At 38.0% G+C, this 16,907-nt stretch overlaps 1 protein-coding gene across 1 annotated transcript; it reads right to left on the reverse strand.

The window, feature by feature from the left end:
- Positions 1-5,515: 5,515 nt before the first annotated feature.
- Positions 5,516-16,515, reverse strand: LOC121367970 (steroid 17-alpha-hydroxylase/17,20 lyase-like). The gene is made up of 10 exons (XM_041492443.1): positions 16,355-16,515; positions 13,988-14,065; positions 13,335-13,433; positions 12,783-12,876; positions 12,228-12,383; positions 10,101-10,309; positions 9,604-9,732; positions 8,084-8,188; positions 7,229-7,363; positions 5,516-6,113 (listed from the first exon to the last, which is right to left on the reverse strand). Exons 1-10 carry the CDS (start codon positions 16,506-16,508, stop codon positions 5,767-5,769), a joined length of 1,506 nt encoding a protein of 501 aa, XP_041348377.1. The 5' UTR covers positions 16,509-16,515; the 3' UTR covers positions 5,516-5,766.
- Between the last annotated feature and the right edge of the window lie 392 nt (positions 16,516-16,907).

Genomic DNA, 16,907 nt, shown 5'->3' on the forward strand with positions numbered 1-16,907 from the left:
ACGTGAGGTGCCTAAACCAGTCCTGCCTTTATCCTTCTGTTAAACTAGAGTCGCATTCCATTTTGTTCACTGACCGCTTGTAATCACAAATGTTGTTCAGTGAACACTCGTATATTAAATTAAGACCTTTAATTTTGTGTAGACATCACACAATCCAGTGTAAAAGTTCTGCAGGTGTTTGTTTTTTAACTCACTATACCCACACACACACCTGCCCCCCCCCCCCCCCCCCCCCTTTATCTATCCCTTCTCGTTTTCTTCCTCTTTGTTCGTCTATGTAAGTCTGTTGTATTTTAACATGTATCCGCTTGTAAAATGTAGGGAGAGGTCTTAATATAGACTAAACCTGTTGACCAATCCCAATATGTTTTTGACAAAGTAAATATTGTTTAAACCAAATAAAGACCTTCAGTCTCAATCTAATTAAAATTAGCTCCACTATTACATATGGATCTAACACCAGCCAGTTGGAGCTCATGTCCACCAATCAAAACCTTACTTGCAGAATCCTGCCAGTGATTTAAAAATAATTTGAAAACATTCCGAATTATCCTAAGGGTATACGACATGTTTCGTGTGAATTACGAATGCCTTAAAACATGTTTTATTTTATAAAATAAATAATTTGTAATGTAAAACTGAAGACTGATTTAGTTGGGGGTTTTTATAAATAAATAAATAATTTTTAATGTAAAATTGAAGACTGATAACCCACCCCGTACGTATTGGTATGGTTCGCTGTACTGCGGCCACTGAAATAGACTCGCCCGATATTTTTAGAATGTGTATGCTCCCAAATAACGTTATAAAAGGCGAAGTGTGATTGGTCAATATTTAAATTATTATTTACAGACGAAATGTTACCTGGACATTGGGGACTACGCAGTGTTGTTAGTTTTAAATCACTGGCAGGATTCTGCAAGTAAGGTTTTGATTGGTGGACATGAGCTCCAACTGGCTGGTGTTAGATCCACATGTAATAGTGGAGCTAAGTTTAATTAGATTGCTTCAGTCTTGTCTATAAAACAATTTACAAAAATGTTTTTACTACCAAATCTATTAATTTCCACAACGTCATCGTGCCAAGTTATGAAACATCGGCGTCATTGGCCATGTGTATGTCTATTTGTTATACTAATTTTGATTGGTCAGAGTAAACAGCTGTTTAGGCTGATAGGAAACGGGGATCTTTGGAGGTGGGGTTTTTTGTTTGTTTGTTTGTTTTTTGTTTTTAATCCTATTCAAGAAAAAATTCTGGATTGTGTCACCCCCCCCCCCCCCACCCCCCCCCCCCACCCCTCCACCTCATTAGAGACTGTGCCCCCCTCCCACTCCAAATATCGTTCCTACGGGTAAAGGTCAAAAGTTTTAAAGTGCATATTCTTAGCAAGTTGATATAGCGTACGCCTGTCCTCAATCTAATTAAAATTAGCTCCACTATTACATGTGGATCTAAAGACAGCCAGTTGGAGCTCATGTCCACCAATCAAAACCTTACTTGCAGAATCCTGCCAGTGATTTAAAACTAACAACACTGCGTAGTCCCCAATGTCCAGGTAAAATTTCGTCTGTAAATAATAATTTAAATATTGGCCAATCACACTTCGCCTTTTATAACGTTATTTGGGAACATACAAATTCTAAAAATATTGGGCGTGTCTATTTTAGTGACCGCAGTAGTACAGCGAACCATACCAATACGTACGGGGTGGGTTATCAGTCTTCAGTTTTACATTACAAATTATTTATTTTATAAAATAAAACATGTTTTAAGGCATTCGTAATTCACACGAAACATGTCGTATGTTTTCAAATTATTTTTAAATCACTGGCAGGATTCTGCAAGTAAGGTTTTGATTGGTGGACATGAGCTCCAACTGGCTGTCTTTAGATCCACATGTAATAGTGGAGCTAATTTTAATTAGATTGGCCTGTCCTGTGCACAGGTTCTGACCACTGCCAGCTCCTCCATCCAAGACAGATACCTATGGGCCTGGTTTTATATAAAGATAAGATACAGGTCGGTTGCAGAATAATGATTTTGCTTTTACAAATTTAATAATAAACCTAATAATTATTCATATGATTTCCTAATACATGTATCTTGAAAAAATATAGCACTGTTTTAAACGATAATTTTTGTTTTGGCTGTTTTAAAGGTCATCTACTAAGATAAAATAAAAATGTTTAGTAGGTTTTAAGATGATAAAGATATTTGTTTTTTAAACGATTTGTGTTCGAGTATTAATATGTTTTTATTTATGGAGTTTTTACTGACATTTAAAAGCTACCAATTTTTTACATATTAATGCATAATCGGGATTGTCATACCACATTTATTGAACACGTTTGTGAAATATTTTATTCTCCGAGAGAGAGGGAGGGGTATAAAACAATTCCCAAACGAGTTACAGTGACGCTAAATAATGTAAATTTCACCAATCACGACTCGTAAGCTTGCAGCTGCGATAGTGACGTGAGAAGGGTGTAGTAACATTATTCAATATATTGTTATAGCATGTGCCATTACGATGAAGTGGGAAAATACAATATTTATGTAACCGTTTATTGTAAACCATGGGTGTAATAAATGCAATAGGTAAAATGTTTACTTTATTGTTTTGGACTGACATTAAAAATAATAATAATTAAAAAAACTAAATAAAAAAATAATAATAATAAAAATAAAAGAAACCCACAAAAATTGTAATAGAAACAGAAGTTTTGATTTTGTTACATGTGAACAAAAACAGACAAATGGCGAAATAAACAGAAATTAACATCCCATGTCATAGCCACCTGCGTGAAGTGTCATGCAAGGCGTGTAACAAACAGCATATAAAACACCTGTACTTGGATTAGAATATCTTAGTTTTCTCCACGTTAGGCCCGTAGGAACGATATTTGGAGGGGGCACAATCTCTAGTGGAGATTGGTCAAGGATCGATCCCCGTCACAGTGCACCACGATTGACATATCAAAGGCCATGGTATGTGCTAACTTGTCTGAGCGATGGTGCTTATAAAATATTCCTTGCTACAAATGGAAAAATGTTGTGAGTTTCCTCTCTAAGACTATATTATCGAAAATACACAATGTTTGACATCCAATAGCCGATGATGAATGCATTAATGTGCTCTAGTGACGTCGTTAAACAAAACAAACTTTAACTTTTAACTCATGTTCATCGTAGTAGACTAGTAACGGCATTCGTGCAACAGCAAAACATCAACGCACTTCCTTAGCCAGCTCTGAGCCCCGACCTTTCACCCATCGAACAAGTTTGGGACATTATGGGACACGCCTCAGAAAACATGAAAATTAGCCGAACGTTTTAGCCGAGTTGGGTGTTGCGCTCCAAGAAGAATGGGCCAGGATCTGCCAAAATCAAATTGGTCACTTGAAAAGCCCCCCCCCCCCCCCTTCCTTCTTGTTACCCCCCCCCCCCCCCCCCCCCCCGGTCACGCCGAAGTTGCCGATAGGACGGGCGCCCCTCCATCTTGTCTGTTTTTTGTTGTTGTTTTTTTACCTACTAAATGCAGACTTCCGGTGGCCTTGGCCGAACCTTTCCTACTAGCCTCCTTCCCCCCTCCCTTAAAGGGCTAAATATAAATGGTAATTATTGATTAATTTTTGACTGCTCGTTCTAAAATTGGTGCTAAAACTGTATGCGGCTTTTTATTATTATTTTTTTGAATAATGGTAAAATTATTTGTTTATGAATGCACCAAAAAAAACTTTTTATTATTTAAAGTCCCCCGTTCTAAAATTTGGTGTAATTATTCAAAATTGCCCCTATAAATTTCTATCCCGGAGCAGACCCCTGGCTATCCAGAGGCCGGCCCCGGGATAGACCTGCTCGAAGCTCTAGTGGCACGGGGGCATCTAAATACCGCAGTCGAACCCGAACTTGAAAAGGAACATGCCTCGCTGGATAAGTGTATGTTTGGCGAATCGCGGGTTTTTCACCCGTTACTAACTGAAGCAAACACGTCAAACTCATGACATCCTCTCTACCATATGAATCAATGTGTGTTTCATCTGGCCAGACATGAACATTTCACACTAATGTAATGTCTAATAACTACTTGTGATTTCGCAATAATTTCTGTTAAACTGTATATTATGACACGCTGGTGAATAAGAACCCATGGCCATAAAGGGGGTGGGGGGGGGGGGGGGGGTATAACATCGAGTGTCACAAACAAGATGTCTTTCAAGGTGCAGTACTGTCAGTAGCCATGGTCACATTTATGTCGATACCCGTTATATTAACCTACTAAAGTAATGAAAACAATAATCGGCATTTTTATCCATATTTTGGCATAAAACTGGACTTCTCAGATCGATCTCTGTTCTCGTTTCAAAATTAAATTTTTGCTTGCTTACTCTACTACTATAAAACATGGTGTAATATATTAAGGGAATCAGGTTTGAAAAAGTATATTTTGGTGACATATAAAATTCTTTTTTCTTCTTTTATTTTTTAAATATTTATTTAATGCAAAATAACTCACTGTAGTCTAGGTTGCTAAGTAAACGTCACAAGTAAGCCTTTATGACGTCATAATGTTCGTAACCTTTGATTATGTAAGTAACAGTAACTTGTTTTTTGCTTATTTATAATAACGAGAGAGAGAGAGAGAGAGAGAGAGAGAGAGAGAGAGAGAGAGAGAGAGAGAGAGAGAGAGAGAGATTGTTTATTATGAACGGTTTCAAACTGATGCGTACATCAGCGCTACGTTTTAGCCCGGGGGGGGGGGGGGGGGATAGCAGTCATATGAGGCATAAAATAGCAGTCATGTGAGGCACAAAATAGCAGTCATGTGAGGCAAAACACTATAATTACAGTCCCTCCCACCTCCCTCATGCGATCAATTCTGAAATGGACCTTATTTCAAATTCATGATTGAGTGAAAACTGAACAATTTCATTGTTTCAAACTATTTAATCCTGCAGCATAAGTCATGTATAATGTTCAGATGGTTACAACACATGCATAAATGATACAAAAAGAGTAGTGTGGCTAGTAACATTTTAAGCTTGGCGAGTAAAATTGTTTTGTCCACTAGTCAAAGAAGAGTAAGTTATAAAGCCGAGCGTAGAACACTGGGGGGGGGGGGGGGGGGGGGGGGGGGGGGGGGGGGGGGGGGGGGGGGGTGGGCTGGCTTTTGCCAAAATTAAACGAAAACGCCCGAACCTGGATAACAACATTTATTCACATTAGCGTTACTACTAAACAGCTATTATAGGGTTGCAAACGAATCACTACGCATTTTTACATGGATTAATAATTTGGAGGGTAGAATGATGAAAATACATGGTAAAAAGGTCTTAGGTTAGTACATTTTGCCCGAATATCTGTATCTTTTTTGCCCGAATTTGAGGTTTTGCTCCAGCATTAGGGAGGCAGTTGCCTCCCTCCCCCCCCCCCCCCTATCTCTTACGCTTATACAATAGAATATATTGAGTAAAGTAGTTTATATAATTATTAGTTTTGTTAATGAAATATGCATACTTATACCACCAAGACAAACTAGTCTTAACAACATAATTCCTTTTTTTCTCTCACTACAACACACCGATATGCTTCGTTAACATTTTGGTACCAGTTTTGTTCCCCTCTGCCCACAGATGATTAGTATTATTGATTGAATAACGAAATATGTATATTTTTACACTATTAATGTAATATTAGTCATTTTTGGTATACAAAAGTCTTTCATCAAAATACAGTTGTTATACTTGATGTTCCAAGAACTCTATTCAGTCGCGTTCCTCAAACACAATTTTGAAAGGTTTTGGTGTTCTGAGGAAACCTCCACCAATAGCTTCGAAATCTGGTTTCACGCCGTCTGGTAGCGAAATCTTGAACTGCCTCGTGTAGCCAGCCAGAAGTAGCACCAGTTCCGGTTTCGCTACAGACTCCCCCAGACACACCCTACGTCCCGCCGAGAAAGGCAGCCAGCTATCAGGTTTAGGTGCCATGGCGCCAGTTTCGTCTAAAAATCTTTCAGGTTTGAAATCCTCGACGTCTGTCCATTTTTCTGGGTCGTGGTGCATCATCCATAGGTTGAGGAGAACAGTGGTTCCTTGTGGGACGTCATAGTCACCTGAAAAACAGTTAAACAATTTAGTGGTAAAATATCAGATTTGTGGTATATACCCACGTGTCCAATCATATAAGCATACGTAAGTGCATGCAAAGGAAAAACAAACATTTGAGTTATCAACACTAAACACAACAATCCATGAGGACAAACGTAAGAAAAAAACCTCTATTCCTTAATCCTTTGTTGCAAAGAAAGTTGAATTAATATATACTGTAAATATATAACTATATTCCACGGATCTGGACAGTTTGGAAAGACTGACGGTGAATTCAGACAAAAGAATACTATGACAGATTATCAGATATATGTCGAACGCTGGACTTCCTCGTTGAGATTTTGAGATATGACCTAATGATAGGAAATAGAAATCCACATTAAATATCTTTCACGGATCTGGATAATTTGTAACGATTGAAAATGAATCCAGACAAATGTATTCTGAAACAAATCCATGTGAAATGCTGGACTTGCTCACTGACAACATATATGTCAAAGTTAGGGATATGACCTATAGACAAGAAACAGGAAGCCCCTGTTTTAACTTCCTCATGTTAAGAGTCTTTAAAATATTGAATAGCTGTTTACAGTTTTGGCTCCTAATACTGTTGCTGCTGCTACTGCTGCTGCTGCTGTTGTTGTTGTTACTACTGCTGTTACTACTGATACTACTGCTGCTGCTGCTACTGCTACTGCTGCTGCTATTACTACTACTACTACTACCATCACCATCACCATTACTGTCGCAATTTTTTCGACTACTACTACTACTACTACTACAACAACTACTACTACTACTACTACACCACCACTACTACTACTACTACTACTACTACTACTACTACTACTACATCATTACCGCTATTATTACAAATGCTGCTGCTGTTGCTGTTGCTGCTGCTGTTATTATACCACTACTGTGACATCGCTATTATGGAGTATTTCGACTCACAATGTACGATATTAAAGATGTAACGAAATAAAATAGTACATACTAGTATTAAGTACAAAGATGCAACATCGTCGCAGGCCAATGGTCCTATATTCTTATACGGTACGGAATAGATACTTGACTTGTGATCATGATATGCATAACCCTGATCGAAGCAAAATCTTACCTATTTTGGTGTCGCAGATGGTAGTATGGGGAAGACTCAGGGGCACCACGGAGGACAATCGCATGACCTCGTGAAGTACGGCTTCAGTGTAGGGTAGATGGTTTCGATAGGACATTAACATGGTGCCATCTTTAGCTGAAAAACAAAAATTAATATACCAAAACAAATAAGAATCAGAACTTTATCAGATTAATTATTTTTAAAGAGAAATTAATGCGATAAATACAGATATTTTGTTAAAAGAAGCATTACAGACATGTCTCATATACAAAAGTAGTTTTGACTTGTAAATTAAATATTAAAGAGGCAGTGTTCAGTTTGCTGAAACTGTTGAGATTTCCCCGAAAAGCAGATACCTTTTAATGATTAAAATTGTATATTAAAATATATTTTATTGTGTCAACCATTAGTGTGTCTGTATATTCCATAGGTTTATGATCGTCTATGACTCATAATATTTATAGCTCAAACTTCATCTTATTTCCTAATACATTGCTTCGTACGTATCATATTAATGGAAGATAAAATCCATTTTGGGTTACTACAAATGTACTTTAGTAGTGTTGTTAAACAAAACAAAAACTAATTTTAAGGCTAAAAGAAGAAACATTGTAGATTTTCGTCATTGCATTCGTTTCTACTTCGAGCCATAAAACAATTAGGAACACAAATTCGGGGGTGGGTGGTGGGGGTATGTTTTGGATAATTCGACCATCATTTTACACATTTTCAATATTAAAACCCTATTACGCTACTTATAATTTTTATTTATGATACCTGACCAATAAATCAAGATCACATAAATGTAGTAACTGTAAAACGTATCATTCCTTGTGAAATATTTAATGTACTCACGCAGAACTTGGTCAACTTCTTCATGCATCTTCGACTGCACCTTTGGATGTGACGCCACATACAGCATTGCCCAGTCTAGCGTCAGACGTGTTGTGTTAATTCCAGCTAAGTAGCCATACAAATAATTTTAAAAAAAATTAAATGTTGCTGTATCTCTGAGCAAAATAGAGCCCAAATATTTTTAACAAGACGGTTACGGTTTGCTTTGACGCTTCATTAAAAGATGTCTATTTTTCGAAAAAAATACTTTTCATTTTACAGACAGGCCCCGTGCTTATAAACTTTAAAAGTCTAGACTTTAATAAAGTCCAGACTTTAACGCCATGGCAACATCATTCAAATAGCATTACGTTAAAGTCTGGACTTTAAGTTTTATAAGCACGGGCCCTGATCTCTACTTAGAGTTAGAGGACACTCGAGGTATCCCTATTAAGAAGAGTCATATTTGTTGATAATATCTATTTAGTCTAGTTAATTTAAGCCAACATCTAGTTGAACCTAGAACAAATTGCAGCAGATTTGGGGGGTTTTCTTTTTATATTAAGATGACGCCATTGAACATTATATCCAAAATCCTCCAAATTCAGATGCCGAGAAAGTTGTTAATTAGCATAAATTTAATATGGTCACCAACACGAAATTTAAGGCCCTATATCCCATAAACTGTTGATTTTAGACCCTACAGATGTATTACAAGTTGATATAAGCGTCCAAATGTCTTGTTAAAATATACTATGAATATATATGACGTTATGACGCAAATATGACGTCATATAGTGTCATCAAGACTCAAAATGGCTTATATATAAGGTAAAAACATACTGATATATTTATCAAATGATTTCCTAATAATGCTTAATCCTTACTGATGCAATATTACAAAATGATGAAATACATTAGGGTAAACTCATTGTATTCCAATTTCAAACAATGTCATATCACTTTGGCACATAAGTTGTTTAATCAGGGTTATGACATTCAAAGACTCATTAAGGCTTTTTAAACGTAAAAAGACATTTAGAGGCTAAAATGATGTCTGTTCAGTTCTCCGCACATTGCGTTAATGTCCCTTACGTTGTTTCGACAGGCCCGTAGGAACCGAGGGCCGGGAAAGGAGGGCATTTTCCCTTCTCCCACTTGAAGACGAAAATATACGGGGGGTTTTCTTACTTTATATAAATAAAGATTTTTTTAAAACTGGCTTGTGCCACCTACTAGACATTGTTCCCTCCGCACCAGTGATTGTAACCCCTCCCCTCTACTTCATCCACAAGTTCGGCCAGCAAAAAACGTTTTGCTAACGTTCGCGAACTATTTGGTTCCCGACGTTGCCATTTGTTTTTACCATGAAGCACATAAACCAGTCTAGCGGGCGTTTGTCTGCTCCGTTTGGCTGAACTCAGCCGATATATCTTTCCTATGGGTCTACTTGTACTTCCGTTTTCAATATTAATACTTATATGTTATAGCTCTCCGAGTCTCTAGTCCATAATTATCTTCGCCGGACGAGCTGTACGTACCTCCGAAAATATCCCCGATAGTTTGCCTGACGTGTTCGTCAGTTATCCGTGCCATCGTCGTTTCGTTTTCGTCATCCTTGGCCTCTTTCTGTGCCAACAAAATGAGGTCCGTAAAATCTCTGATGTTATCTAAACGAGAAAATAATTTCGAAATATTAGTGAAAACCGTACCGCAATGGTCATACTCAAAAATAATTTTAAAATAAATTCATTAATTTGATCATTCAATCATTTAATGTCCGACGCCATATAACCGTAAATAAAATGTGTTGAGTGCGTCGTTAAATAAAAATTTCCATTCCATTCAATCATTTAATTATTCATTAATTCATTCATCGGTTACTTATTTCTGTGAAGGATTAATGCGGGTTGGGTAGTTATTATAATACCAGGGTATAACATACACTTAGTGTTTTGATTTCTGTATGCACGTGTTGCAAGATACATTGATGTATCAAATGGTCAGAATTTAAATACAAATGTAGACAATGGTTTACCTGCTGAGAGTGTTTTTTTGTGTTCCGCAATAAACGTATCTAAAATGGCTAAAATCTCTTCAAAAAGCTGAACCAGTCTTCTCATCTCCTTGGTTGGAAACAGTCGTAATGGCGGGATAATATCCTCCAAAGGTCCATTGCCAAAGCTGGTTATGAATTCATCAAACAAGGCGAGAACCTTTTTAAAGACAGGATCGTCTAGAGGAAATCTAAAAGGGAAAAGGGGAAGGAACGAAGCAAATGTTTTATTTAACTGTGTACTTAAAGGGACACACCCTAGTTACGGCTAGTTGTTAACCATTACGGCGTTGTTTTTCGCTATTAAACCCATTTTTTCACAAATAAAATTGCACTTTACTTACCGTTTATTATTTAGAATATACATTTCCATTCACCTGAAGTGTTTTTTGGTAATCCTGGTAATCCTGGTTTTTGTAATACCACAAAATGCATTTTTCATATTTCTTAAAAACGGACGCACGTTTGAGAAAAAACCGTTGAGCAGACAAGGTCTAATCTATTTTTAGACGGGATATTTCCATTTCAATGTCACAGACGTTGGTATACCACGTGACCGTTATCATTTTGGTTCGGTTTGTTTTCTCGTGCACGGTTCGCGCAATCAACATCCGATTTGTTGTTGTTCATTTGTGAGATTTTTCTTCACAGTTCGTGAACATTTTCAGTAACAATAAAGTTCAGTAAGTGTCTCAATACAAAACGTTACAAACCCTTAAAACCAATACTTTAAGTCTTACGATATCTGGAGAGGGGATACAACCAGGACAGAATAGCTGGAACATGTCCAGGAGAAGTGAAAAGAACGCACCCCAAGTCTGTGCGCATTCTGTGAAATTTGTCGTGACGTAGGCATTGTTGTGCTTCGAGCGACATCTACCGGTGACATCAGAATACTAACTTTCAAAATTATTTCAAGCAATTGGGACATGGGGATTCCCATGGTATTTATCGATATAAAACCTGCTTTGTCACTCCATTTAATAAAAACGTGATCTAAGTGTGTTACAGGTTTGTAGATTAACCAAATTATAATTTATTTTCGCTGGATGGAACTAGAGTGTGCGGCTTTAATATATTTTTATATATGGTTGTGAGGCGTAGGACTTATGGTTAAGGACCACATATAATATGAGAGGGGAAACCGGCTGCCGTTACTACATGGGCTACTCCTTTCGATTTGTAGCAAGTGATATTTTATACGTACTATCACGATAAGACAGGATTGTCGATTGTTTGAGCAATCGATCGTTCTACCAAACAAAATTAAATTTGTCCCCCCAAAATGAATTAACTTTAAAATGTCATTAGTCTGCGACGATCCGCACTGATCTGCGACATGCTACATATTTTATTGGAACCACCATTGACACCTTTCCACCGAGCTATTAACATTTACTCTAATTTGTTGGTGCGGTACTAGGATACAAAGTCGACACTTACCAGGCCTTAAGCCGTAATCTACGCCTCCTGGATCGGTAGATGTCGGATTTTCTTTAATTACTGAACTGGCGTCTAGTTTGGAGATTCTGTTAGGCAGACTTGTTGAAAATATTCGTATGGTCTAACTTGAGTCCTTTTTTTTTCGACTTAGAATCAACATGGACTTTGGACTTAATCAACTCGAGACTTGGCTGTGTTAATTACTAAACTAGAGTCTAGTTTGGAGATTCGGTTACAGTTAGGCAGACTTGTTCAAAACATTCCAGTAAGGTTTAAATTGAGTTTCTCTTCTTCTTTTTAAGAGTTACGAATCAATATGGAATTTGTAATTAATCAATTCGACACTTGATTTTGCGTTAATTACTAAACTTGAGTCTAGTTAGGCAGACTTGTTGAAAACATTCGTAAGGTCTAAATTGTGTCTTTCATTTTGTTTTCGACTTGCGACTTGACATGGACACGGACTAACCAATTCGAGACTTGACTTTGCCTTAATTACAAACCGAGAGTCTAGTTCGGATATGCTGTTAGGCAGACATGTTAAAAAGATTCGTAAGGTCTGACTCGAGTCTTTGAGTTTTACGACTCGACATGAGTTAATTAACTCAAGACTTGACTTGCGGGTTTGTTCACAGGAAGAACATTAGAGTGGATACATCGACTTACGTTTGGTCGAAACAGACTCCACACAGAATGTTGAGGGCAACAAGTGAACTGTATGTGTTAGGGTCTACGGGCTCTTTGACGTCTTTCAGCACTGCCATCACCTTATTCAGGGACTCGGTCATTCGAAGTTCCAGGTGATTGCCACTGCTGTAAATTCTGTAACAGAATGACAAGCCAAGAACAATACTGATCATTATTATAGGTGGTTGGAATTTAACTTGTGGTCTCCCACCTGCACGCATGCACGCACAGACACACAACATACACTAATATATTATACAAATATAAAAACATGTCAGCATGTATACATACATTGAGCCAAATTTACCAAGCCTTTTTTTTTTTTTGGTCTTACACGCGTATGCTTCGTAAACTTTGCCTATTGAATTTATATTTGTATGCATGTATACTGTATGTATGTTTAGATGTACAATGTATATCCATGGACGGACAGACGGATAGATCGACGATGGATGGGTTGGGGAAAATCAGTGGGTGCATGGATGGGTGAATGGATAGAGTTTATATCTATAAACACAAAAATTACTAAATTACCTCAGCGCTTTCGATGCCAACTTCCGGTGTAAACGCCATGTTGCGTGGTAGTCGCCCAAAACGATACTCTTACCCCCATCTGAGAACAGTTTGGCTGCAAGGTAATATTATTCAGGTGTAGGGTATGTTGCATATGTATGATATTATTAGATGTGTTTAGCTAACATAACGGTATAATCAACTAATGACTACCTAATGGACGAATCATCACCGAAACTAAGCTATTACCGTTTTCAGTACTTTGCCGTTTTATTATGTATATATAATAAGAAGTCATATGGTAATAGCCTGTACCTGTAACAACGCAGATAAAAAAATATTACAAGTGTAAATTTAAAGGTGATCTATTCGATACAACAATTAGAATGATTTCTCAATGTGATGACAAATTGAAAGAATATTTGACTGGGTCAGTACTACCTAGAGAGCGATGGTTCTGATCTGCCTGAACTCAGCTTTGGCCTTATTAATCAAATTGGTGTCATCAACCGACTTCCTCATCAGCTGAGTTTGAAAATGTAAACAATAAAGAAAACAATATAGTCTTCTTACTTGAATACGTCTGAAGCCGACCAGCGAAGTCCGCCTGTTTCTTTACCAGAGCCTCCAACACAACCTCGGTATTGTTTAGAGCCACGCAGCGCATTGGTCCTGCAATAGGAAACAAATAAATAATAGATTCATATATATAATAAAATAATTAAATAAATAACAATATAATGCTATTAGCTCAGTGGTGGAGCATCCGCCCGAAAAACGATACGTCGCATGATCGATCCTTCTGATTTCTTTTGTTTCAACCAGTGCTTCATAAATGGTTTATCAAAGGCCGTGGGATGTGCTGTCCTGTCTGAGGGAAAATTAAAGACCAAAAGCCCATTGTTGGTAATTGGAAAGATTATTATTTGGGAACAATGGTTTTCCTCTCTAATTTTTTACCTTGTAAATGTAATTAATAGAACAGTCTGATATGACTGAATATGCAATGAAGTATAACTTATTACATATGACGTACTTTAACATATTTTCAGTCAATTCATAACCAAGAAGTTATTAATTAATATTATACCTTGTGACATGAAAAACGATAGATACATACGATATATTAAAACAATTACTTTTTTTAAAGGTAGTACGTAAATTACCTTGAAAGTGGCAGGTTTAATGGTTATGTACTAACAAAGCAACATTCAATATTTTCTAACCTAGGTATACGGTCATTACCGGTCCGTACGTCTTGCGCCATTCGGCGAGTTTCTGGTATATCGGCGTTCTTATGAAAGCTGTGAAAATAAAGCTTTAAATATTAATGTACATGCATATGATTTTTTCCACTTTTCTTAAATTTATATATATTTAAACATTTGACTATTCTACTCCCATAAACCTGAATATTAATGTCTACCCCAAAAAATTAAATCTAAAGCATTAACAGGCCTGTACGAACCTAGGGACAGGATGGAGTGGGGGTAAAATGTACGGTTTTTGTACCACTCTGTATAAATAAAGATCAAACTCTTACTTGTGCCTCCCGCCTACTAAAGACTGAGCCCCCTTCCATATTCAAGTGTCTTTTTTCCCCCTTCTTTTAACAGTTTTTTGGGGGGGTTTTCATTTAGTTGCCCTTTTGACGAGTTGGTCCATGTTCCCATTTCAAGTACCCATTGGGCTATTTCTCGTTCCAGCCAGTGCACCACGAATGGTATATCAAAGGCCGTCGTATGTACTACTCTGTCTGTGGGATGGTGCATATAAAAGATCCTTTGCTACTAATCGAAAAGAGTAGCCCATGAAGTGGCGACAGCAGGTTTCCTCTCTCAATATCCGTGTGGTCCTTAACCATATGTCTGACGCCATATAACCGTAAATACAATGTGTTGAGTGCGTCGTTAAATAAAACATTGCTTTATTTCTGTTTCCATTTCCCGTCAGTCCCCCTCACAAAACATTTCCTAGATCCACCCTGACTATCACTTTTGTTTTCGAATAGAACTGTATTCAGTCGACTATATGGTCAACATATTCCACTTTTTAGTATTTTAGTATTTACTTTGATTATAGCTACGATACCATAAAGAAGAAAAAAAATGTAACCTCTTTCATCTTTTTATGACACTGCGGTGGGACGGCGGGACGTAGCCCAGTGGTAAAGCGCTTACCTGATGCGTGGTCGGTCTAGGATCAATCCCCGTCGGTGGACCCATTGAAAAAAAGGTAGCGGGTTTCCTCTCTAAGATTATATGTCAGAATTACCAAATGTTTCACATCCAAAAACAGATGATTAATAAATCAATGTGCTCAAGTGGTGTCGTTAAACAAAACAACCTTTAATTTTTGTTTATATAAGTGAGTTGCGCCTGAAGATGACACTCAATATAACCCCGCCTAGAGCCATTACAGTGTCATGCAAAATAGTGCACATTGTCCTTTTAAAAATATACTTGCGAACAGTTCTTACAATTAAAGTTAGTCGGATAATTTAACAAAATACATGTTCGAATTATTTTGTTTATTCTTAAATACGTTAATAGTATCGTTTGTGTACATTTTATTGAGGAACGTATGGTATAGGAATGGAACGATTCATTGCAAAATGGCCAATTAAGGTGAGAACCATTATGACGTCATTTCGGTTAATGACGTCATCGTCCCTACCCTGGTCTTAGTTCTGTAGTGTGCATTCCCATGTCTATTTGAATTATTTTGCAAGTGATGTTTGTTGAATGGAGTGTGGTGTAATAAACATAATATTATACTTGTCCCTGTAAAATACCATTTCTATTACAACCCGCTTTAACACACTCGTAATTGAACTAGTTTAGTACCCTCTAGAACTACCGCTAGCTGTGTGCGCAATGGCTTTTGGTAGCGTGCGTATTCCTCTTTCCAGCCAGTGCACCACAACTGGTATAACAAAGGCCGTGGTATGTACTATCCTGACTGTGGGATGGTTCATATAAAAGATATCTTGCTACTAATGGAAAAATGTAGCCGGTTTCCTCTCTAATACTATATATGTCAACATTACCACATGATGATTAATAAATCAATGTGCTCTAGTGGTGTCGTTAAACAAAATAAATAAACAAATTTGGTAGAGTTCGTTTGCTTAAGAGGAATGTACACCACATTGTATATTTCAAGTCGCGCAATTCGTGCGTCTGCTTTTTAGTAAGTCAGCTGCTATGCACAGATCAGGAAGGAAAGGTTTTATTTAACGACGCACTCAACACATTTTACTGAGGTTATATGGCGTCAGACATATTGTTAAGGACCACACAGATATTGAGAGAGGAAACCCGCTGTCGCCACTTCATGGGATACTCTTTTCGATTAACAGCAAGGGATCTTTTATATGCACCATCCCATAGACAGAATAGCACATACCACGGCCTTTGATGTACCAGTCGTGGTGCAATGGCTGGAGCGAGAAATAGTGCAATGGGCCCACTGACGGGGATCGATCCCAAACCGACCGCGCATCAAGCGAGCGCTGTACCACTGGGCTACGCCTCGCCCCCGAACAGATCAGTGTCTTTAACAAGTTAAGACGAAATAGCAATTATTCTTACACAAGGCATTGCCGAGCAGTGGAATAGCCGGCGGACCGGGAGGCAGATGATAACGTTTTCGCATCTGGAAGTACATTATCATCCCGGCCACAGCAGCTACCAGGGCGGCTTGCGTGGTCACCGACACCGGCACGTAGCTCAGAACGCCGTCCATGGTTTATCTGAAATATATAAATCAGGGATGTGATTGTGTGGTCACAGACACCGGCACGTAGCTCAGAACGCCGTCCATGGTTTATCTGAAATAAATAAATCAGGGATGTGGTTGTGTGGTCACAGACACCGGTACGTAGCTCAGAACGCCGTCCATGGTTTATCTTAAATAAATAAATCAGGGATGTGGTTGTGTGGTCACAGACACCGGCACGTAGCTCAGAACGCCGTCCATGGTTTATCTGAAATATATAAATCAGGGATGTGGTCGTGTGGTCACAGACACCGGCACGTAGCTCAGAACGCCGTCCATGGTTTATCTGAAATATATAAATCAGGGATGTGGTTGTGTGGTCACCGACACCGGCACGTAGCTCAGAACGCCGTCCATGGTTTATCT

This window comes from Gigantopelta aegis, chromosome 3 (assembly GCF_016097555.1).
Source record: "Gigantopelta aegis isolate Gae_Host chromosome 3, Gae_host_genome, whole genome shotgun sequence".
Classification (NCBI taxonomy): domain Eukaryota; kingdom Metazoa; phylum Mollusca; class Gastropoda; order Neomphalida; family Peltospiridae; genus Gigantopelta; species Gigantopelta aegis.